Raw genomic sequence first — 24,522 nt, 5'->3', positions numbered from 1 at the left:
GTATTGTTTTGCTGATTGGCAAATAAATTAATATTGTCCAAAGTGAGAGAACTCATTATATTGTACTTCGCTTTTGCAGCCAGTTATATAGCACAGATGCAGTGGATGTCTGTGAACTCAAAAGTCTGTGGAAAAATACAGTCAGCTTGACTCAATTTTTTTTAAATTAAAAAAAGGCAAAAGCAAGCTTACTTCATAAACCTTTTTCTCACAACATCTCACCACTAAGTTTTGACTTAGTTCTTACTTCATTATTTGTAGCTKTAAACTTCATTATATTCCTTTAGGGAATATAGATATATAAGCAAAATGATCCATTGTTTTTGGGGCTCTGGTTTAATCTATTTTTTGTTACTGTTACCTTGTTTTTTGATATTTGGTGTGGGTTCTTTTTCATTTTTTAAATTTTTTTTTCTTTTCTTTCAGCCAAACCTTTTACATCTAAAGTGAAACAGATGCGACTACATAAAGAAGATTTTGAGATCCTGAAGGTGATTGGTCGAGGAGCCTTTGGGGAGGTATGTGYGTGAAGGAGGTGGAAGGGTTTGAGCAATTCTCTTGCAAACCTGCAGCACTGAGGAAAGGCAGTTATTAACAATACTCTAATGTATAGTTTTTTATATTATTTAGCCCAGATGGATATTGTAGGCCCATCTAATTTTTGATGCAAGTCCATCTTGATTTATACATGCTTTCACAGCTCTTTCTAAGTSTTGTGATTTTGAGAGAAGGCAGATTCACGTGGATTAAAAGACCATGTTTCAACTGTCTGATGATAAATCATTTACTTGACTAATTCTTTTTAGTGAGGAGATGGAGGCCACTGAGTTACTGATGGTATAGAGCTCTAATAATTGATAATCTTCCTAAGTGTATAGTCTGAAAGTAGTTTTCAGCAGCTTAAATAGCCAGATATTGATACTGGCATTCCAAGTACATAAAGAAATCTCTCGTTTCCTATCATTTATTTTCTTTTAATGAATGTTTGAATATTTTTCCTGTGTTTCTTTTAAGGACTTTAGCAGGTATTATTTTCTGAAGTAGTCATGTACTGTTGTCAAACTATACAACTTTTTGTYGCTTCTGATTAAGCTATCTCTTATTTGAAGTTGTTAGACAAGTCTGTGGATCACTAGGTTGAGGAAACGATAMATAATAAATGTTAGCTTTCTGCCCTTTTTCTTAATTCTTTTGAGTGTATGTGCTTTGCTTTTCATGCAGGACCCTGTAGGAAGAGCATTCTAATGTACAGCAGTGCCTTGAGTTTTTCATAGCCAAATATACTGCAGATGTAGGTAGTGGGTAAAGCTGCTGCAGAAGGTACTCCATACTGCCTGAAAATACATGTGAACTAAAACCCAAAGAATAAGAAAAAGATTTTCTGATCAAAGTCTTCATTGCCTTTGGAAATGGAAATTCTCTTTGATAGGAGAGGATTTTTGGAGGCTCTTGCCTCCAAATGTGACAGAGAAGAGTTGTTTTCAGGTTCACTTACATGAACATTTTGCATYGTGTGTTAAAATCAGTCTTTACTAGTCTGTGGTTATGGAAGAGTAGACTCCTTTACGYAGTATGTAAGGAGTGGGGATTTTTATGGTAGTGTTTGTCACTACATACTCTGATACCTCTGTGCAAATATAATCATTGTGCAGCTGTAAAAAATAACAAAAAAGTAGTATTTATTTATCTGCTTTATCARTCTTGGTTTTGCTCCATCTGGACTAAACCYTCTTTATAAAGGAGACTGATGTCTGAAGTTACTCATGGATAATTTATCTTTAGTCTAAACCTCTGCCACAGAGAATGTTGCAATCTCCATTTTGATGTAAACACTTCTGCTTAAAAGATTAGCTTTGGTCAGTGCTACCATAGGAGTTGCAGCTGAGTTCATRTACAGATTGTGTTAAATAGAAGAAAAATCGCTGATGTTGGTGCTTTCTTGTCAGAAGGATCATACATGAAACCTGCCTTACGTTGTGTTTTTTAAGAGAAGTAATTTTTGTCTGCTAAATCAGCATCAAACGCCACAGCAGCTAAACCACAAAGAAACCATAGTTCTTTCTCAGGAAGTTCTTTGTGGTGAATCATCCCATGAACAGTGAGAATGTAACTTTCCCCATCCTCATCTGGGGACAGTCTGTGTAATTGGTTAGTTCTCCTCTTCTAGGAACAGTAATTCTTTCTCATTCCTTATCTGAGGAAGATAGCATGACTCTATTAATTGTCAAAATCTTCACTGAGGGGAAAAATGAAGTTCTCTCAGTAAAGATGTTTGGTTTTTTACATTCTTAAAGTAGGATTTAATAAATATTTGGAAGGATATATGTCTTGCTAGCTTAGCAAAGACAAGTTCTACACAGACACTGGTCTAAGGAAACCAGTTCTATATGAAATTCCTGTAAAATAACCAGTAAATATCTGAGCAAGATTGAAAAGAGAGCCACCAAAGTTTAGTGCTACCTAAACCACAAAAAAACCGATGTTAATATTAAATTGCACAATACTTGTATTTACCGAGACAGATTAAGAAATCTGAAAGAATGTATTTTCTTTCCAGCAAACTATAAATGAGACCAAGGTTGCTCTAGGTTACTGGGAGGGGTAATTTTTGTCTCCTGAATCAACATAATTCTGAAATTCTGTAGACTACAAAGTTAGTGCAAGTTTTCTTTGGCACAGTCTCAGACTTGTTCTTATTTTGATTTTACGCTACTCAATTTCTTCAATTTGCATAGTCAAGAAATATTTCCCTTTTTGTTTTTACAAGTTTAATGTAGACAAAAAATAGTTTAAACTAGTTACTGCTTATAACTGTAAGAGTTCCTAGTTTTGTTTTTCTCCCTTACCCTTTTTTCTGCCTTCTCAGAAGGCTCCTTTTTTGTTAGATTTTTCACATGCCCCTTCCCTCCTCATGCATACATTTACTTATTTACAAAGAAAATTACTTAGAAAACACAGATGTTTTGCTTGGGGGAGGAGCAGGATTATCATGGTAAAATTAAYGTGGGCTTCATAATGTTTCATTGTGCTGGTTTTGAGCAGCATGTTTGAAAAACCTAACTCAAAACAAGACGACTTTAAATTTGGGAGCTGAAAAATGCTTCTAGGAAAGGTGAGGCAACTGGGCAACAGCTCTTAGTAGTGTCCCTCATCAGTATAGAAGTGCAGCTTACTCAAAGTTCTAATACCAAAATTGTCAGTTGATTCTATTATAAGAGTTGAACAAAAAATCAGTGCATGCTTATGTTAGCAAATACTCGGTTGTTATGTTGATATTTTGAAGATTATGCATTTTGTAGCTTGAAAAACAGCTAGTTACTCCTAAATTTTTGATAGAGTTATGAACAGTAACATTCTTTTCTTGTCTGCTTTTTCTTGCTGGACAAAGAAACCAATGCTGAATCTTTCTAGTTTTTTCTTTTTTCTTTTTTTCTTTTTCTTTTTCTTTCAGTTTTAATAGCTTCTGCTCTAGGGGTTTTTTTTCTGTATAAGGCTATTGCTTTTTAAGCAAAGGAAATAYGAGACAAGTAGCCAAGCTCAGGGCAGAAGGTGTCTCACAGCATGCCAAACTATACTGCTCTTTGTGGGAAATATGGAAAATGGTTGGAAGAATAAGAAAGAAAAAAAAAYCATCTCTGACTAAACCAAGATGTTTACATCAGCACATACCAATCATTTTTTTTCCTGGGCWGCTCACTGGAAAGAATAAATTTAAAAAAAAAAACAACCCAAGCTCTAAAAAGTCTTAATTTTAAGAAGTTTCAGTACCAAGACACTTACAGGTTACTAGGACAGGAATGATTACCCTTTCTTCTGACTTGAAAGCTTCACTGGAGAAGGGAAAAGATCAAAACAGAACTTTGTGTGTATTTGTGCCTTTGTGTAGGTAGTAAATACTTCTGTGTGTGTGTGTAAACACTGCCTGGGTTTGTAATCATGATTCAGAATTTTTTTGTTACAATTTGAAACTACATCAGACTTCTCATTGCTGAAGTGTCAGGTTTTGCTTTCACAGTCTTGGAATAAGCATTTTAGAATTCACTTTCATAAAGCACTGAGACACCCCCCTAAAACATGCTGCGATTGCAGAAAGATGATGATGATGTCTGTGATCTTTTGTGTGTGGTGGTTATTGATATGGAATATCATTAATGRCTTTCACAGACTAAAAGCTTCTGACTGATTGTAAACACAGCTGGTAAACABGAGTCTGTTTTTGTTCTTTAGTCACTCTTCCATGCTTTTACACATTTGCAGAAAGTACCAAGCCTCGTTCATGCCATGGAAGGCCTATGTTCCAAATCTTCACCAAAGGCTTGCAGTTGTGTCCAAGAGAAYGCTGAATAGGAGACTGCAAGTTTAGGCAGCTGTGCAGTTACTGTGTGTCTTTCAGTAATCAAGTCCTTTGCAGAATAACACAGCCTTGCGTGGGGCATGCTGTGGGCAAGAAATGAAATCCTGAAATTGGCCTGGAAATACATGTGTTGTCTTATGCCCATGGCTGCCTCTGCTACAATGGTTAATGGTGGGGAAAAACTTACTTTCCATGCTGGGCAGCAGCAGCTGCTCAGCTCTGRGGAGCAACCTTTTAATTTTTCCATGCAATAGTCCCAAAAACCCTTAAAGGTGTTTAAGGCAGAATGACATTGTAGCTTCATACCACAGGCTGCATCCCCGAGGGTGTCCCTGTCATCTGAGTTACGCAGGATACGGTTTGAACACTGATTAGGTGCAATGTTAAGGCGTTCTCCTCCTGCCATTTCTCATTAGAAATTGATAAAGATAATGGCTTACCAGAGCTTCTAACGAGATTTAGCTAGTAAAGCAAAAGGAGAATCAAGATCAAACACATGCTCTGGGTTATGTATCACTGCTGAGGACTGATCTTACCCTCAAAAAAAAATCACAAGTCTCAGTCTTGGGTTACTGTGCACAGCAGAGCACACATTCTGTATGAATTAAAATTATTGTATTAGAGGCTAAAGTAGTAATCCATTTTTGCTTTTCAAACCTCAAAGTTCCGTGAAGGGTTCCAAATCTGAACTTGAACCTCATGCGTGAAGTAATCTTTAAAAATTTCAGTCCATAAACTAGTTTAAACACATACATGCAGTACCTTTCTATCTTATCTCCTTYTTTTATCTCCCCACCACCCCCTCTCCCTGCAACCCCAGAAGGCAGCAGTGTCAAGAGCAGGGCTGATAAAGCACATATGGGAAGTGACAGCTGCTTGCTCTGTGAATCTGTGGCTAGGCAAGAGCTACTCTGTGAGATACGTGTTGGTTTAGACATCAGAGTATTGCAATCCTTCAACCTGAGCTTTTGCCTCCTTCGTGAAGCTGTTGCAGCTGATGACACGTTTGAAGATGGTTRAAAGAGGTTTGCATGACACTTTCTTCAGACTGTCTGATCCTGTATTTTCTTTTCTGTTATCACTGTCTTCACACATTGCTGGTTTACTGATTATGAAAGAGGTGAAAGGAATGTAGGATTCAACCTTCGTATTTTTTTGTCACTGGCCTGCAGGATGAAGTTGATGATAATCTGTGTGACAGCATGTTAGTTTGTAACCAGATGCACGCAGAAATAAACTTTTATCTGCTTAATCTTTAGGATTTCTTTGAAAGGGAAGAGGCAGGACTGGATAGTTGGAGAATGGTTGTTAAAATGTAGCAATTTTTGAACTTTTCTGTAGTTGGGATGATGATGCTGGGCTAGTTCTGATAACGAGCTTTCAGTTTGTGGCACTTTCATACCCGTTTTGGTTAAGACCCTGAGCTTTCCATACCCAGGGAAGCCTGAGCTGTGAAAACGAGTTTGTGTAAACTTTTTCCCTCCCTCTTTCCTAAAAATATTCTATGTTAGCTTATATTAATGGCTAAACAAAACTAATATTCTCAGAAAAGGATGGTGTGAGTGAACTTTGTTAATTTATTRTTACAGAGGCCTATGGCATCTAATGTTTCAGAAGCTATGAGGAAAGGAGGGGCAGCTGGGCAGGCTTGTTTTGTTAAGTTTTACTTCTCTAGAAATTGTACATTCCARTCTTTTCCTGCAACTTACAGCAGATGTGATAAAGAGCTCATTGAACTTCAGGTGAAAAAATTTGAAGTCGTACCATCTTTGAAGGAAACCTGGTGCATTATTTGAAACAAGAGTGGAAGTTGTTTTATGGCAAATCTACAGCTTTATTTGTGTTTAAAACCAAAAATGCATTGTTTTATCTTAATTTAGAATCTGCTATGCCATTACCTTTCCTGGAGGGTTCTAAAGTTTAAATTAGTGTGTAGGACTGAAGTCCAGGAATATGAAGCATAGAGTCAGAGAGAGTTTCATTACAATACGATACAGCAAGAAGTGGGATGGTCAGAAATACCAGTTTTCACTGACAGTCACCTAGAAAAAGTTATACATGGGGAAAGTATGATACATAACAAAAGCTCAGTAGACTTGGAGTTTTCCTGTYATGATGTTTTTTCCTTGATGGTGTGGTCTTGTGCAGAGAGTACAAATGTGTCCAGAACACTCAGGAAATACTTCCAAAACTGCAAAGTTTTATAAAAATGAAAACAATATGCATTTTCATATTGTAATTTATCTATCTTTCATTTCTCTTTTCCAGGTTGCAGTAGTAAAACTGAAAAATGCAGATAAGGTTTTTGCCATGAAGATACTTAATAAATGGGAGATGCTGAAGAGAGCTGAAGTAAGATTAATGTTTTCCATGATTGTGCCCCCTCTTACTCTGCAGAATTATCACTTCTCTGTCCGCAAGGCTCTGTGTGTGTTAGGGGGATAGAGGAGGTGCTTCACTGTTCACTGACAGTATAAATATTAATATTAAATAAGCTTAAAGCAATTCATCAGAAGGGTTAAAATGCCCTGGAATCTTGATTTATGTAGGGCTGGATGGTTTTGACATCAGGCCTTTTCTGTAATTACCCAAGAATTACTGACTACGCAAGTGATTTTTTAATGCATTTGTTCCGGTTGGGAGTGTAGTCTTTAGCAAGTATTTTCCATGGTGGAAGGTGGTTACTGAGCTATAAAAAGGTCATTGCTGAKATATAACTCACCAAGCCTATTAGTTTATCAATAGTTAGAACTTAGTCAAGGCCCAATTAGTACACTGAAAAATCAGAAAGATGGAAGTTTCAGGTTAATTTGTGTGCATGTTTCCTAAAAATGTTGATCTGCAAAAGTTTGTGAAGAAAAGTTCCTCATTAAAGCTGGAGTCCATTCTATGTCTGAAAAAGACAGAACAGCTCTTCTGCCAGTCTTGGTTTTGCCTTAGCTGACTACTTTAATTTTGCAAGTCTGCTCTTCACAAAGTCATTGATATATCTCCCTGGATTCCTTTGAAAAGAAACTTGTAAAATGCAGTCTACACCAGAACATTTGTRTATTAATTTTAGATGGAACATATCTCTAACTCTCTAAGTTGCTTTGAAATTCTTTATCTATGCATGCTAAAAAGACAGTCATAAATATGTCGTTTTTATTTGAGACCTCAACTTTGCTGCTTTCAGGCTGCCTTGCTGTTCAGCTGCTTCCAAGTTCATTCTGATTTCCACATTTATGTTTTAATTGCATCTTGGTAGGAAATGAGATCAATGGGAAACCATCAGACTTTTGAAAAAAAATGTATTCAGACAAATTAAAGCCAATTTCTGATGTGTGCACATCCTGTCTCTTTTAATGAAAATGTTATCACATTACGAAATAKAAATGGATTGCAGACTGTGGTTAGATGTACGCAGTGTATTACCTTTTTATCCAGAAATTATTTAGATACTGAGCAATCTGGCATTAGTCTTGACACAAAGAGGTATTTCTCTCCAAGACAAATGTCATTACTGTGTGTTTTATTATTTCAGTGAAAAAGAAAAGACCAGGAATAAAGCTCCACTCTATTTTTAAAYGTACCCTTTAAAAGTGATTTTGAAAACGGTTTCTTTTCATTAACATACAGTTATAAATAGGTTTCAAAATTTTTTCTATATGCAAGGTATTAAAAATACTCTTCCCATGGGTCCAGCTGAATTTCTGAAAGTCTGAACTGTTRGCCTAAGAAGAATTACAGATATGTTTTTCCATGTATTTGTAACCCATGGGTATATAGTGGAAAGAGAACCATCTGGAGTGAAAAAGCATTAGAAAGCATGACCTTCAACAACTGTAACCTGTCATTTTTAAATGGTCATGAGTGCACTTCTTACTGCTGATGGGGAAAATGACCCATTTTGTCTCTGTTAGCAATGTGCCGCATTAACACTGAGATATATAGGAAAATTGTGCAGTCCAAAACCACAAGACAAGCATACAGATAGATCTATATGTCCATATACCTCTGCATCAACAGTGTGGAAAGTGGGAGTCATTTGTAAAAGCAAAACAGGAATATGTACTCAAAAGRGGCTTGAGAATGCCAGATTAAGGTTGATGACTGCAAGCTCTGAGAGCAGTTGTGTACAAGAACTTTGATGCGATAAAATTATACAGGTTGCAAAGCCAATATTCTTTTTTGTATAATACAGAGCATAAATTTTCCAAATACTTGTCACTGTTGAGATGGGATGTAGAGCTGGGAAYATTACTGATACAAGGAGTACCTGGAAGTGTGTGACATCTTGCTGTTCCACTCCCAAACCTGTTACCCTGAGCGTTGACAGTCACTTGGAGTTACATGTGTGCCACGCTGGTGCCAGCTGAGGCTCAGGAGAGACCAGGACTGGAAGCAGTCAGCACCCACAGGAGGTGCTAACCCTGAGCTGTGAGGACACGTGCACCAAACAGCAGAGCAGGTCAAATTCTTTGCTGCTTGAAGGCCACAATAACAGGAGAGATACAACCATAGCACTGAGTTGGCTTTGCTGTGACRGAGTTGGATTGGATGACCTCTGGAGGTCTCTGCCAACAGTTCAAGGAGACTGCCCAGGGAAGATGAAGTGTAATTCTGGGATAATGGAAGGCACAAAAAAAAGGCATCATTTTAAAAAAGCCTAATTGAGTGGTGTTACAGTAATTAAAAGCACCGCTGTTCCTCTCTTTTTCTTGTTGTTGGATTTTTTTACCGCTTCAGCTCTGGCTGTTACTGTYTCAGCTGTGATCTACTGTGGTAGTAGCTGTTGCTTCAGCTCTAGGCATGCTGCCCGGAGGTGGGTGTCTGGAGTGCTCAAGGAATGCACGGTCTTTTGTCAAATCATGGCAAAAACAAGTGGAATTATATAAACACTCTAGTAACTATTCCTATGAATTGTGTCATAACAAGTAGAGAAACTACCTGTTACTTATTCTTGTGGAAACAAGAGTTCATAGTTATGTCTCTCTAAAATATGTCAAGAGTTWACAAACAAGGAAGGAAAAGGAAGCATCAAACAGCTTTTCTTCCTTCTGAAGATGATCCATGCTCGTTCTCTGACCCCAAGTGTATTTTTCATTCAAAAACCTTTGAAGGTATTTGTTTTAAGTGTGTCATTCTATTTTCTCAAATGCCACTGATTTATGTCATGCACTGTGCAATGATTAAAGTATATAATCTTTTGTTTTCTTGGTCTGCATTGTTCTTAATCACTGTATTCACTAAAAAAAGGACTYGAGATAGTTTATTTGCTTGGAGGAGGCAGTTACTTTCTGCTTTGTTTTTGCTGCATATGTTCTTGTGTATAGCTCAGTCTCAAATGATATTTCATTTTTCGTTCTTCACTCTCCACATCTTAGAGCCAGCAAAAGCCATGCCAGAGTTCTGGTACTTTCCTATTGGATTTGGAAATCAAACTGAAACAATAAAAAGCCAAGGCTTGAATTTCCTTTTAACTTAGCTGACTCAAAGATGGAAGAGACAGAGCAGGATTCAAAATGATGAAACATCTTTGTGAAGAGCAGAGTGTGCTATAATAAAATATGGTCTGTTTTTTTCCAAACTCTCCATCTGCCTTCTAAATAGATCCCGTACAATATCATTCTTTTCTTTACACTATCTTTTAGATCTTTTTTTCTGAACAAAATTGTGTGTTGGCTTTGTTGTTTGGTACCTTTTGTTTTCACGTGATACTCCAGAACTCACTCCCTTCAAAATGTTTATAGGGTTTTTTTGCTACAGTTTCTTTTTGGCTTTTCATCTCTTTGGTCATTTTTGTCTGTCATTCTGCAAAATTGTTTTTGCTGAGGGATTTTTTTCGCTTGTCAGGGCAAGTTGCTAGACCTTCATTGGATTAAATCCCTTCCTGCTTTGCACTTGGTTATTTTATTCACATTTTATCTTCTTTTGTTCTATACAAACCTGTGTTCCACAATTAAAACATTTGTTGGCAGTTCTTTTTCCTCCTCTGTTCCACTTGATATGAAGGCACCTCCTGCCTCTTGTGTTTATTTCCACTATTTTGAGGGGAAACCTCTTGGGATGTCTGATCAACAGCTTATATCTGGCAAGATCAATATTCAATTCTGCCTGCTTTTCCTGAGCAAGGGGTGTGGACAAAACCTCAACTGGTTAATGATTATCAGGTGATGACTGCATTGAGTTATTGGCAGCTATTTTCAAATTAAAAGAAGCTTACTTACGTGAAAACTCAAGTGTAAAACTATGCTAACAGCATGGTGTGACAAACAATGACACAAAACTCCAGATTCCTTGACTCCAGCTCTCTTGACTCCTTGTGTAGTTACAGTTATCTAATGCCATTATTGATTGTTTTTCTTAATCACACATGGCTATTCTGTCTTTATTGATATTTCAAGATTTTGACATTTTAGACAATGGGAAACAGCAGCTAATTTATGCTTTTGCCTCACTTAACAAGTGCAACTGTTGAAATTTGAAGAAGGTGGGCTCTTCTCATATCTTCTTTCTTTTTTTAGATTTTGTCATGTTCGGAGAGTGTAATAAATGACTTTTTAACTGAGAGGCAGTTTTGATTTTTTTCCCCCCAMATATAATGTCAAAACATAGCCAACTTGCTAAATGTTTTTCTTTGCCTATAATTATTTTTCTCCTCTTCAGACAGCCTGTTTTCGAGAAGAGAGAGACGTGTTAGTGAATGGAGATAACCAGTGGATCACAACATTACATTACGCGTTCCAGGATGAAAACTATTTAGTGAGTGTTGCTTTTATCTATATATGGGTGGAAATACCGATTCTTAGTTGTGGCTTTAGACAGAAAAGTAGTTTGTTAATTTTGTGTTCTGGACCATACGGACCATGTGAGGATCTGTGATTTTGTGCATAAGATTCTGAAGGGTGGAGACTGTTCAGAAACTTTGAAAGTTTTGCTATAAATGCCTCAGGAATGCAGCTTTGTTTTCTAAACCATTTTGCATTTGTTGATAAACCTTGGTCTATCTGCATATTCTTTCTTATAATTTGTCATTCTAGTTTAATTGGATTCGTAAGATTGAAAGTGCACTTACATAGATTTTCTATTTTACTTTAATTTTTTATGACTAATACTGCTGATTATTGTTTTACAGAGAGAAACAGGGAGTAGCCYTGTTTTGAAATAACTTACTATTTTGAGGACTTAAACTCAGTAAGCTGTCATAAAACAATAAAATGTTATTACAGCATGGAAGAAAGCCACTAAATGCTCATAAATAAGAGTTGGAAACTGTAGTTGYAGATTAAAGTGTCTCTGTAATGTTATTTAATTTTTGAGTATTTTGAATGACTTGCAAAAAGAAGATAATATGAGGAAAAGGSGCCAATTTTCTAGAAAATCTTTCCCACTTAAAAAATGTTTTGAKTGTGATACAGTTTTGGAATATTTGTGCCTGAAAAAGTAAACATCTCTACACATTGATGGCTTTTGATTGTTTGGGTTTTATTGCTCTGTGCTTTGAATTCTATGTCATTAGCAATTCTAATGATTTCTTTAAAATCTACTGTAGAGCCACAGCCATTTTTTCCTCCCAGTCTATCCAATACACAAAGTGCTATACATGGAACTCTTGCAGACTTGAAATGTTTTTTGACATTATATTGCACTGTGTTCTGTCAGCCCAGATACTTGGGGATCCATGGTTTTTGGTAGATTTGTATAGAAACTGGGCTCTGCATTTGTGTGTCTAACTGTTGGCTTAAATATCTCCCAGCCAGCTTCCTGCTTTGTTAATGTGGACAGTAAAAATAATCTCATGTTGTGTAATTCTGTTGTGTAATTCTGTTCTTATCATTAACAACATTCAAGGAAAATGTTATATATTCCACAACAGCCTGYTAGAATTTGTTTTAATCTTGCCAGTTTCCTTGTTTTCACTAAGCACAGAGCAGGTTCTGTTCTTCATCTTTGTAGTCTTCTGACAGTGATGCCTGATGATTTTTGCTTCTCCTTTTTACACTTGCTGTACCCTCTATGTATCCCCTTGTAGCCCATATGCTTGTAATTCCTGGAGCCTGATATTCCAGCTTAGTTTAAGAATTCTGCTAAGCAGAGAGACCAAACATTCTCAGCAAACAGTCAGTGTGCCCTGGGCTATCTTAAACCCGAGGCTCCAGCTTTGGGTGAGGCCTTCTGTCTGGAACATCTTGTATAAACTGTGTTCTGGCYTCATCCAGGGGCAGGGATTCATTAGAATAGGGGGACATTACTGCATTTGTTAAGTTTGTTATTGGGGAATCCTAGATACATTTGGTAATTCCTGGAATCTATAAAACTTGTATCCGTGCTGTACACGGGTGTGCATTTTGCCATCAAGGTGTGCACCTGAGATCCCAAATACCGAGGTAAAACCCTTTTATCCCCTTAACAATGTCTGTGTCATTATTAAAAACTGGCCATTCAAGGCAACAACAGGAGCTAGTTTTGCAGCCTGCTGGACAAAATATCAGTAATACTGGGTGTTTCTATYATCCCTAGTTCTCTATATGCTTTTTATTAAAATCACATGTAACACAAGTGGCCTTTTAAAAAAATCTATGTAGCTGGAGCAGTAGATGTGGTTGAGCAGTGACTGTTGTTTGCCTTGAGATGGACCTCGACAGACTGGAGAGCTGAAATCTCATGGAGTTCAACAAAGGGAAAGGCAATGCCCTGGATCTGGGATGGAATGAAACAAACCCAGTACATGCTGGAGGGCAAGTGACTGGAAAGCAGCTTTTCTTGAGGTCYTGGTAGATAACAAGCTTAACTGCAGGCCAGCAATGCACCCTCACAGCAAAATAGGCCAAGAGTATTCTGGGCTGCGAGGAGAAGTGCTGCCAGCAGGTCAGGGGAGGTCCTTCCCCTCCGCTCTGTCCTGCCCCAGCTGCACCTGAAGTGCTGKGTCCWGYTCTGAGCTCCCCAGGGCAAAAGAGACATGGAACTACTGGAGCGAGTCCATTGTGAGGCCAGAGAGACGATTGAGGCACTGGGGCATCCTTACTGTGATGAGAGCTGCGAGTCTTCAGCCCAAATAAACAGAGAATTGAGAGGGGGGGTTATCATCAACGAGTATATAAATACCCCAAGGAGGCAGTCAAGAAAGGGAGCCACATTCCTCCCGTAGTGCCTGGTGGGAAGACAGGAGCCAATGGACAYAACCTGAAATATGTGGAGTTTCTTCAGAACACAAGAAAACCCTTCTCTGTTGTGTGATACTCAAAACCCAGTTGGAGACAGTCATTACCAGCCTTTTCTAGCTGACCCTACTTGAGCAGATGAGGTCAAGACGATGTCAAGGGGTCCCTTCCGTGAAATGAGTCTGTGATTTGGAATTAAATACTGTGCTAAACTCCACTAGTTATTAGAATTTAGTATTGCTTTTTCTTTCTCTTGGAAAGATGGTGCAGTTGTACAGTAATATTTTGAGAAGTATTTGATATTTGGAGAGATCTTGATGACTGTGTACATTTAGAAAGTATTTTTAAAGCTTTAACAAACCCCCTTTTTAAGGATGTGGATGTTTGACAGTGGATAGGATGCTATGCATTGACAGAATTTTTAAACTTGGGTTTTAAATTTAGCATGTATTTGCATAATTTAATACCTTGAGTTAAAGTTTAAATGTTGGTTTATTCAAGGAGTTGAAGGTTTTTCATGTCGTTAGGTTGCTGTGTTGCTCTTGCAAGGTAAGAGATGCAGACTGCTGTGTTGTAAGAGCCAAAATTCCATTATTTTGGTACACCCAGTAGCTGAGTTGCAGAGGTTTAGAAGTGCTGAAGAATGAGTGCAGAGATCGCACATCATTTAGGAGAGTTTTAGGAGGTTTATTTTCAATATACTTTCAAAGCAGTAAGTTCAGCTCTTGGAGATGTATGTCTGTACAATGCATCACTTAATAATCAATGTCTGAAGTTCCAAAGGCTTAATGCATTTTCTAAAACTGTACAACACAGGAAACTAATGCAATCAATCTTATTCCAGAAGTAGCATAGGAGCACCTCTGAATGGAAGATATTTATCTCCTGTAAGGATTGGGAACATAATTTAAGTAAAGTTGATTATTCCTGTCACAAAGCAACAGATGAAAATTTGACTGTCAACACATTTAAAATCTTGTGGAAATGCCTTTTGTGCTTTCTTATGCAGTTGGAATCAATGAGGATGCCCACATTATTCTGTATCAAATTGTTAAAATCTTTGTTCATCACCTTTATTGTTATGGAAAATACGAGGGCAAAGAAACAGGTGTAAGATTCCTGCCTGCCCCTCATCTTCCCTAGAGCTTTTATAATTTTGCAGATTTTTTTCCCCATATTCTAGCATCTTTTTCTGAAAATGGAAAAGGCAAACATGTTAGGGGAACTAGTGTAAGTAGTCCCTTTAGGTTGCTTTATCAGAATTTTAAAGAAACAAATTGGGAGTACACATTATTTGAACKTCTATATATAGAACTTTAATATTTTTTATTATTTATGGTCTTGATAAGAGTCTCTGCTTCAGATGTGGATAAGCTGCCTTCCTGGAACACATTGGAGCTCTGAGCAAAAACTTTCAGATACTCTGTACGTTAGTGGGAATTTGTTCTCAGGGACATGATTTGGTTCTTGGGACTGTCCTGTCTAGGGCCAGGAGCTGGACTTTGATGATCCTTGTGGGTCCCTTCCAGMTCAGGATATTCTGTGATTTTAATTAACCTGTCTACAAATATGTTTGAAAGTGCGTGTTAAATTAGAATGCTTATAATTAGTTTGTTAGCTATAATTAGTTTGATTTTTTTTTCTTTCCCCCATTTGCCCTTTCAGGCTCTGTTTCATAATTAAAAACAAACTAAGCTAAGCCAAAATATATTAATCCTGAGTTTCACACTTAAGTTTCACTTTTTCCAGTCATTTTAACTATGTTGCTGAAAGAAGTGGCATTTCATTCTGTAAATACAGTGAAATACAGAAAGGCTCTGATTTCTTTAAAGTCTTTGCACCCACTTTAATGGTTGGCAAGTTTTATGTTTCATTTATACATAAGAAATCAGTATTTTTCTCCATCCTTTTAATTAGAGAAGGTGACAAGTTATATTTTATATTGCCAGGTCCTTTATCATGTGTAATGTCAACACTTTCTGGAATTTTTCTGTGGGTCACTGGAAGTCTCTCAGACTTTGCCTTAATCTGAATAGTCTAAAAACTTTATTCTCCAAAGTCACTTGTTTAATGGGAAAAGAAGATGGTAGGAAAAAAGGGACGGGAAAGCTTGGGAAATTAGGGCAGTGTAAATKAGATTACAAATTAACAGTTTCATATTTGTAGGTCTGTGCTTTAATCCTTTACTCCTTTTGCATTCTAGCAAAGGGTATTGTTTTCTTGAGGGAATCCAGAGGATCTAAATATTTCATGTTTGGTGACAGGATAGTGAACGAAGTTGATACCATTTTGTTGTAAGGCTTTACGATATTTGGGGAGGTATAAATATGAAAAATATTCAAGTAGGCTAAATGTTAAAATGCAGCTGAATTGATCACTGTTTCAGAGCATCTAAGCATCTTGTTTAGTCTTTTTAATGATCGTCATAATTTTTCCAGTGAATCAATTTTTATGCTTCAATTGGTATTTAGTCTCTTACTCAATAAATTGTGATTTCCCCTCCCCTTCCCCTCTGTTTTCTTATCATTCCCACTCCACAGTACCTGGTTATGGATTACTATGTTGGAGGAGACCTGCTTACGTTGCTCAGCAAGTTTGAGGACAGACTGCCTGAAGATATGGCTCGTTTTTATTTGGCTGAAATGGTGATAGCCATCGATTCAGTTCATCAGTTGCATTATGTTCACAGGTAAGTAATTCGAGCTCAAATTCCTCTTGGAGTTATAGAGAGTTCCTTGATGGAGTGAAATTAGTTCCTGTTAAAGAGTTTAGGTCAGTAACAAGTACTTGCTGAAATAGTAAACATGATGAACCGGCCTCCCTGTGTGCTGTGGGTGCTGAAACTGTTGCTGAACTTGTACATATGGTCAGAGGCTTGAATGAACCTCTGAATGTATCTCATGAACCTAGCTCATTGGTATGTCTGAGAGTTAATGATCCATAATTTATAAAAGCAAAACTGGAAACCTGTTTGTTTGTGAAAGATGATCAACTTTAAACGGGTTTATTGAAAGGTCAAATTCTGTTTCTTCATTAATCTGATTTATACTGAAGCTGAGAACACACCACTGTCTGCTTGGMAATTTTTTTCAGCATTTTCTCTTGGTCTTAAGGAAATTGTCTTTAAAATAAAGTGAGGGCAGGTAAATAAATGGAAGTACTTAAATTGTGTTACTTACTTTGACCTTGGGGTGTGTGCATGTATATATATATATATACATGTATCATTCTCTGCTGAATTCCCTGGTAATTCATGTATGAGGAGGAAAAGATTATCTTACAAGAGGTAGAATCTTCAAATGCACTTAACAGATGTACTTGAATCTGACAGAAGTCAGGAGGAAAACTCCCAGYTCTTTCAGCTGAATCATTAAGTTGGCAGAATTGAGCTCGTTTGATGCATCCATCTATCGCTCTTAATTAGARTCTGTACTAACCATGTGTCCTTTTACTGTTCCCATTTGGCTGCTTCATTGCAGAAAAGGTAGGGGGATAGGTTTTGTTTTTTGTTTTTTTTTTGTCCAAAGGGTGTATTGTGGTTGGTTTTGGTGTATTACTGGGTTGTGTTTTGTTTCCCTTGGGATGCTGGCTTTTTATGAAAGAGCTGTAGCTAGAAGTGCTTTAAGGTGGGGTGGTGCTAAACTGCARATCACTCCTCTGGAGTATTTGGAAGTCTGCTAGTTTTGCTGAAGAACTTTGTTTGCTGGAGAAGATTTTGTGTGACACTGTCTCATGGAAAAACCCAAAYAGAGTACTTCCGTTGAGTATTAAAGATTTCCACTTTGCTATTTCKGCCTTTTTTGTGCTTAAGACCTGATGTGAAAGGTTTTTGCATTCAATTTAATTTGGATCTAATTCTTAAATATGTTTGTGGCTAAATTGGTGAGATGCTGTCTGGTGTTGCCAGGTCTTTTACCCAGTAAATCTGCATATGGAGTAGTAACTCGTTCCAGAAGAACAAATTCCTCCTACCTTTTCCTCCAAACAGATTAAAATCTTTGTAATTCAGCACTGTTAGTATGTAATGTGCAACAGATGTGATGTTTCCATCCTCAAACAGTAGTGTCCCCAAGATGAAATAAGTGTTGGTGAAAAATTTGGAATGAAAATAGTAGCATTACAATTGATAACAATATGCTAATTGTTATGCTAGCATATTTATCCATATGAATTTTTAACAAAAAAAAAAAAAGGAAAAAGAAAAAAAACCTCCTATGCATTCTTGATCCTTTGTTGTTTGATTTGTGGGATTGCCAGTGAGCTTTTCAGGTTCATAAAGTCCTAAATGCCATTTTGGCATTTTATTATTAGTGCTGCTGTAACACAATGCCTGTTTATAAAGGCAYGTTTGGCAAGATTAAAAATGCAAAGAGCACTTGAGTATATGTTAAATGATCAGCCTTTGAAATGAGACCTATTCCACTGTTAGTTTTATTAAGATGTTTGCAACTGGTAAAGCAAAAGAAAGGAAAAGAAAACACATCATCTAAATGCCACTAATGCTCTTTTCCTGAAGGCTTAACCATGGTGGCCACATCCGTTTTTGGGAGTGCCTTGCACACAGCAAAGGTTGTAGGAGAAGAAGGAAATAGTGCTAAAAGCTGGTTTAAGTGATATTACTGCTGTAGTGATATTTCAGATGAATGGCCAATATGCATCAGGGTTTGATCTGGGCTGTTGTTACGGAGCTAGAAACCCTGCTTTAGGCATGTTTCGGTCAAGGTTCTATTCACAGAGTAAGATAGCAGTTTGCTTTGTTTCCTCATAGTGCCCCAGTTCTTTCAGAATAGATTTTCACATTAACCATACAGAGTGGCATACTTTGATGGTAATTTTCTGGTTTTATCTGAATGTTTTTGTATCTTTTAAAAATGGTATTTCTGTTTTTCTTCTAAGTGTGTCACTCCTCTTGTGCCATTCTAGCATCRGTCAGTTTTTTGTTGTCAATTCGTTTTGTTTGGGAGTGCTGCTGATTGCAGTGGCTCTTTGTGTGCCAACCATTCTGATTTCAAATGCAAGACACTTTTCTTTCCTAAAGTACATTAGCCAAGGTTCTCAAATGTCAAATACAACCAAACTGAGCATAACTTAAATTACTGTATTTCATGTTTACRTTTCCAAATTTGAATGCTGTTTCTGCACTGGTGTTGTGGGATTACAGGATGAATTTATAGTGGGAAGGAGATCAAAATCTAGGTATTAATAAAATCATKCAAATAAATTGCATGGTGGTTTTGAAGCCATCTCCTGATACCTAATGAAATTAAGGAGAAGAAAAGTTGCTAGCTGAAAATAACATCAATACTACCTTTTTTAAAGAGTATTCTTAATGTTTCTGCAGCTTTTATCCACTTTTTAGTATCAACAAATAGGTGACCCAATATTTTTGAGATARCATCAGTCAGAACATAAAACCTGGATAATTTTTAATTTCTGACTGATTAACTTCTGTGAACAAATCTTGTGGTATTTACCTGATAGCTAAATGATGGTTCAGAATGTAAAAAAAATGGCCTTTTCTTTAAGATGTGTCTTAGCCTTTGCCACTGCTATAAATTCACTAGCACTGGCATGAAATGGTGTTGACTGCTCCAAGGCTAGCTTTAAAAAGGAAACTTCATCTAAGTTAAATATATGTGCAGGTGTTATCAGTGAGAAAGAAAATATGTATTTGTATCTCTCACAAATGCACAACTACCTTGGGAAGCTTATACCTAACCCTGATACCTTCAGTTACAAATTTGTACCAATGCMGGGATGCTTTGGGGCCAAGGCTAAATATTGTTTTGTTATTAATATTTGCCAGGTTTTGGCAAACTGTAGTATCATACAGTGTAAGATTTCCCATTTATTAGAAATCAACRTTAATTTGTCTTTTATTTTTATATATTTTTAGCACCTTTCTTTTGTTTTAATTTTTTCCCCCTCCTCTGAAAACAGCCTCTACATGAATTACTACTAATTACAGTTTCAAGGTTGTGTTGTTAATTAATTCCTGGTGGCATATGGTAGAAGCTTCTATTTGCATGCATTRTCAAATATCCAGGTATGGACTGTAGTAAAACTCTTACCAGTTTGAGCTAGGTAGCCACTCTTTATTTATATATGTATATTCCCTCAAATACATAAAAATTGTTTTTCCTACGATGCTTTAGTGAATTTATTGGTGAACCAGGTTTTCTCTGTTTTATGTAAAGCASAAATTCTTGGTTTTGTCTAAATCCTTTTAGTCAAAAAAGACTGGGGAAGGCCTGGCTGCCACAGGAAGAAATTTCCCCTGAGAGCTGAGGAAGATGCCCTCTGGACAGGAGCTGGTTTTGGGCRCACTGATTGTGCCCCTGGTGGCTTTGCACACCCCTGCATTGTCTGTGTCACTGCCTTTTGTGCTGTMTTCTGACACAGCCCCTTAATAAAGGTGCATCTAAGTCTGTCTCTGTCCTAAATTTAATTTGGGACATCACAGTTTCTTGGATAGTGCAGAACTATAAGTGTTAATGTGGTTAAATAATTTTCATCTTGACTTTCTTTCCTCCACCTGTTTATTCTGTGCAGAGTTGCACAGTGATTCAGGGCAGAGCCAATTCGCAGCTAGGGAGTGTTCAACATTTAGGCTCATGATCCTCCAGACCACTGCAAAAATATTCATTTAAAATAGTTTTCATATATTGGCACACACCCACATTAAACAGTCATCTTTTTCTAATGAATGGTAAAACAATCCTTCATTACCTTCTTACTAAGAAAATATTTCWGAAAGATTATGAAACACGTATGTTAATTACTCTTTTTGTTGGTTACGTTTGTGGGAGGACAGTTTAGACTACAGGGCAAACTCCTTAAGTTGCATACATTTCAGGTGTTGTTTTTTGCGTGTGAAAGGATAGGCACGCAAAGCATAAGCACCACTTCCAGAAAGTACGTGAGATTGCAGTCAGCTCTGTCAGTGTGTTTCTGGATTTCTGGTTAGTTGGAAAGATTTCAGCATTCCAAACCACCAGATACCTTTTTTCCCCTTCTCTTTCGATTTTCTCTATCAGCTTCTGAAATTTAAGCTGAGCTCCACTGGAACATTTGAATTCTTAAAATGTAGAGCAGCAGAATTCTCTGAGGAAGTGACATCCTTTCTGAGAATAGTGAACATAAGGGAATAAATCCATTAGAGGCATAAAGAAACTGTCTATTTCCTATCAAGCCAGCCTCTTGGCTTTTAGCAGGGAGGTACTATTTGTCCTCAGTAAAAATCATCTTAGGGACATCCCTGAAATATTTACTGTCGTTAGCGGACAGCTGGAATCTGGGATCCTTTGTAGGATGCATTTCACTTTCAACTATAAGTTTCAGTGCCAGCGTATCCATTTTTGTCTTGCTGAATAAGTGGTTTTCTGCCTTCTGGGTGTATCCCATCTTTACTGATCATTAATTTGCTTAAGTGGAAAATTTAGGGGTGGAAGGCCCATTGAGGGAGTTAGCTGCATTGTGTGGTATGTCTGAGTTGAGTTGGCACAAAGATGAGCCAAGTGCTCTGGCCTTTGGTAAAGTGAGCCCTCATTGTGGGTTTGAAAGAAAGCAACGTCGTATTTTAAGTGTTTACCAAACTTTGCAACAGACATAATGTAGAATACACACATGAAGATGTCCTCACAAAATGCTGAGAGTGAAGGAAACAGGGCTAGAAAAATAAGGAAAAAATAACATAAGATTATTTTGATAGTTACAGAAAATGTATTGCTTTGAAATGTGGCATGGTTTAGTTTTACATGGAAAACTGCAGGACAGAAAGTTATTTTAATGTTGGTAAGCCAGTGCTTCCTTACAAGGTATTCTGTGACAGAGGTAGGAGAGGTCTTTGAGTTGTTTCCGCTCCATTTTTCCACTGAAAAGGGGCTGGATACAAAGGTTATCTGGCCTTTCATTCTGCCCTGTGATCCTGTATAGTACAAACACTGGCAGCTGCTCTCCTRGTGTGCCCTCGGGGTGGCACCTGACCTGCACTGAGGACTGGATGAAGTTAATGCTGTTTGACTACGATTCATTGGTAGGATTTCCAAAGGAGCCTGCCATGACCTAGAAGTATTTTGAAATTAAAGGCCTACAGATGCTTGGAGTGCCAAAGGCTAGTGGATCACAGTGGCTGTACATCACGGAGAAGGCAAATGGTTTCTTAGTGTCTGGTGGAAGTGTTAATTCGAGTGAAAGCTGTGTAGTGGGTGACTCAGCTGCTATAGACCTATATGTATATTCTGTGTTATTCAGGCAGAAGGAGTTTAAAAACCCTAAATCCAGCCCCTTAAGCGATAGTAGCCTTGAGTAGTCCTTTCAGCAGAGGCGCCTTTACAAATGTGCCTTTGGGCTTTTTTTACCCTTTTTTCCCCCACTGTTCCTTTCTCCCCAAGACCCAAGCTCCAGGCATCCCTTCTGCTTTGCTGAAACAAATGTTTGTGGCACTGTGCRGGGAGCTGAACGAGGATACCAGCCCAAGTGAGAAGTAACTTTACATCTTAACTCACCTCCAATCTGATGGAAAGGGAGAATAGTAGAAAATCTCTTTAAGCCAGTCTTTCCAATAAATTCGGAGTTCATTACATTGTACCTGTTTCTCCCCTCCATCCCTCAAGTGGTACTTGGCATGTCTGGTGACAAGATTTTAAAGCAACATGGACATGAGAAACAGTTGGAGATGGAGAATCATAATGGTGTGATATCCTCAGCAATAAAACTTTACCCTTGAATTGTTTTGTGTGACTCTGGCCTCCTAACAAAGGAGGTTGTTGATTATTGTCAGCTGAGGAAGGCAAGGCTAAGATTGCACCCCYCCCTTCTTTCTGAGTCCCTGCCTGCCTTGAGCTGGTACTAGTTCTCCTTCACTAGAAAGGAGACTCATAGGAAAAGGAGGAGTGTTTAGATAAAGGCTTTTCTACTTTTTCATGTTGATTTTGTGCATCTTCTGGGCATGATCGCTTGAAAGGCAGATGGATGTAAGCACTCTTCCAGATGGGATGTAATCCCCTTTAGGTAGGAATTGGATGTGGTTGTCATAAAACAGAAGTGTTTAAACCCTCCTAAAAGTGAAAATGAAATAGATAGACAAGAAATAGAGTTTGATTGGAAAGGGTCCTTTTTAACTCTTAAGGGGAAAATTATTAGTGTCTAAAGTTTCCTGTAGAAAAACCTGTGGTCTTCCCTTCCAAGTAATAATGTTTAAAGCAACACCCAGAGGATGCTGAATGTGAGTGATGAAACTTTCCAAGAGCTCTTGCTACCCCTGGCATARAGATTGATTTGAATTCTTTGGTGTTTGCAGAAGAAAGGTCCACGTTAGAATGGTCATAGCTCTGGCATGAGATCTTTTTCAATGTTTTATGAAGTTGGAGGTGTTCACAGGATTTAGTATCTTCTTTTGAGGACAAAACATTCCCATTTGAAAACTGTTTTTATGTGAGTTGAGCTATAATTTTACACTCATTATTTTCTGATTATTTCAGACCTGGAAATACTTTTTCCTACTACTTTCTTTGATATCCAAAATCAACATCGGGAAAGTAGGACAGAAACATTTTCATTATTTCTGAATTTTTTTTGTCCTAGTGATTGTGGTTCTGAGGATGTCATTAGCTGTTTGGTGGCCAAGATAGAGTTGATAATTAACTTTCAGTGATCTCAATGTTGTTTATTAAGTCAGAATGATGCAGGCAGAAATGAGGATGGCAGTTGTGTGGCAGTCTTCTTATTCTCAAGTTTTATGTTGTATGAAAAGGAAACCGACTGCCTCGTGTCTTGCCTTTTACAGATCTTCCATTTCATTATCTCTTTGTGAACAGTATTTATTTCATAACTACCTCCTTTCATCATGTCTCAAATTTTCATTTATTAATACCTTATATTGCTCAAGWTCCTCCTTAAAATGCCTCTTTTTTATTTATGTGTCCTTTGCTTCCTTTCTAGTATTTGAAATACAATTGAGTTTATATTATTAGATTACGTGAGATTAGAAGTTGCACTGGACAAATTCATTATCATTATCTGACTTCGAATGTCATGTAGATTTGTAATTGCATAAATAAGCAATAATAACTTGGCTTTGGAGTCAGATATTCCTGCAGTGTTCATATAAAACYAACATTGAGATGCTTGAATGTATTATAAGGAGCATTTTAAAACCTGATTTTTTTGTTGGAGCATTCTTCCATTGAATATTTGGTAGATTTGGAGTGAAAATAYCTTCCGTATCTGAACTTTCAGACCTGACAAGTAAAAATTTGATGTTTGAATTTCTGAGTTGAATGGCTGTTGCCTCAACCACTAAATGTAGTACTTCCTTTTTTCATAGTAAATTAAGATAACCTTGCAAGATATCATATTATTATAAGATATCAATGCAAGAATCTGATTCCCAAAAGGGCAGTAAAGGAAATATCAATCCAAATAACCTTGTCTGCATTKAAGTTGTTCTCCAGTAAGCATTTCCCTCTTGCATTTCCAGAAGAGCTGTTGTTGCTTTGTTAGAGGAGCCTATCTTATGTTCCTATTTAATAACAGCAAAATATTGGTKGCTTTTAACTTCTTAAATGAGAGAAAAATAGGTCATTTAACATCCTGCAAATTAGAATACTGCTTACCAAGCAGATGCTTGCATAAGGTCAGGCTTGGTTCAGTTGTGGAAGGTTCTGTGATTGGGGTCAGGGAAGCAAGACCTTGTGGAGCTTTATCTGAAAAGTTGTATTAAAATCTTTATTGACTCAGGTGCCGTGATGTTTATGCTGTTCAGTTTTTCTTTTTTAGCTATTGGGGGGCAGCCTTTAGCATTTCCTTGTGCAGCTGGAAGCAGTGATATTACTGCCACTGTAACTTAGTRATTCTTAATCAGATACAGTGTGTGAAGTCCTGGAAAAGGGCATTAGGATGGTATGAGACAAAATACTGTCTAGAGAGAAAGAAAGGAAGGGAAGGAGGGGCTAAAAGCTGATCTGATAAAATAGTAGCAAAGTTATGTCTCCATATAGGAAATTGAACTTTTAGCACAGAAAG

The 24,522-nt window shown here is 37.4% G+C and overlaps 1 protein-coding gene across 6 annotated transcripts in view; it reads left to right on the top strand.

Moving 5' to 3' along the window:
* Positions 1–24,522, top strand: part of CDC42BPA (CDC42 binding protein kinase alpha) — a 178,639-nt gene that overhangs the window by 57,924 nt on the left and 96,193 nt on the right. For all 6 annotated transcript variants that reach the window (XM_057374879.1, XM_057374878.1, XM_057374877.1 and 3 more), the window contains exons 3-6: positions 427–518; positions 6,623–6,706; positions 11,003–11,098; positions 16,038–16,186. In XM_057374879.1, the coding sequence (XP_057230862.1) occupies positions 427–518; positions 6,623–6,706; positions 11,003–11,098; positions 16,038–16,186 (421 nt within the window). The remainder of the gene's footprint in view (positions 1–426; positions 519–6,622; positions 6,707–11,002; positions 11,099–16,037; positions 16,187–24,522) is intronic.

Source organism: Malurus melanocephalus, unplaced genomic scaffold (genome assembly GCF_030028575.1).
Source record: "Malurus melanocephalus ecotype Western Australia unplaced genomic scaffold, MMel_1.1 scaffold_235, whole genome shotgun sequence".
Lineage (NCBI taxonomy): Eukaryota > Metazoa > Chordata > Aves > Passeriformes > Maluridae > Malurus > Malurus melanocephalus.
This window is presented reverse-complemented; position numbering and strand designations above follow the sequence as displayed.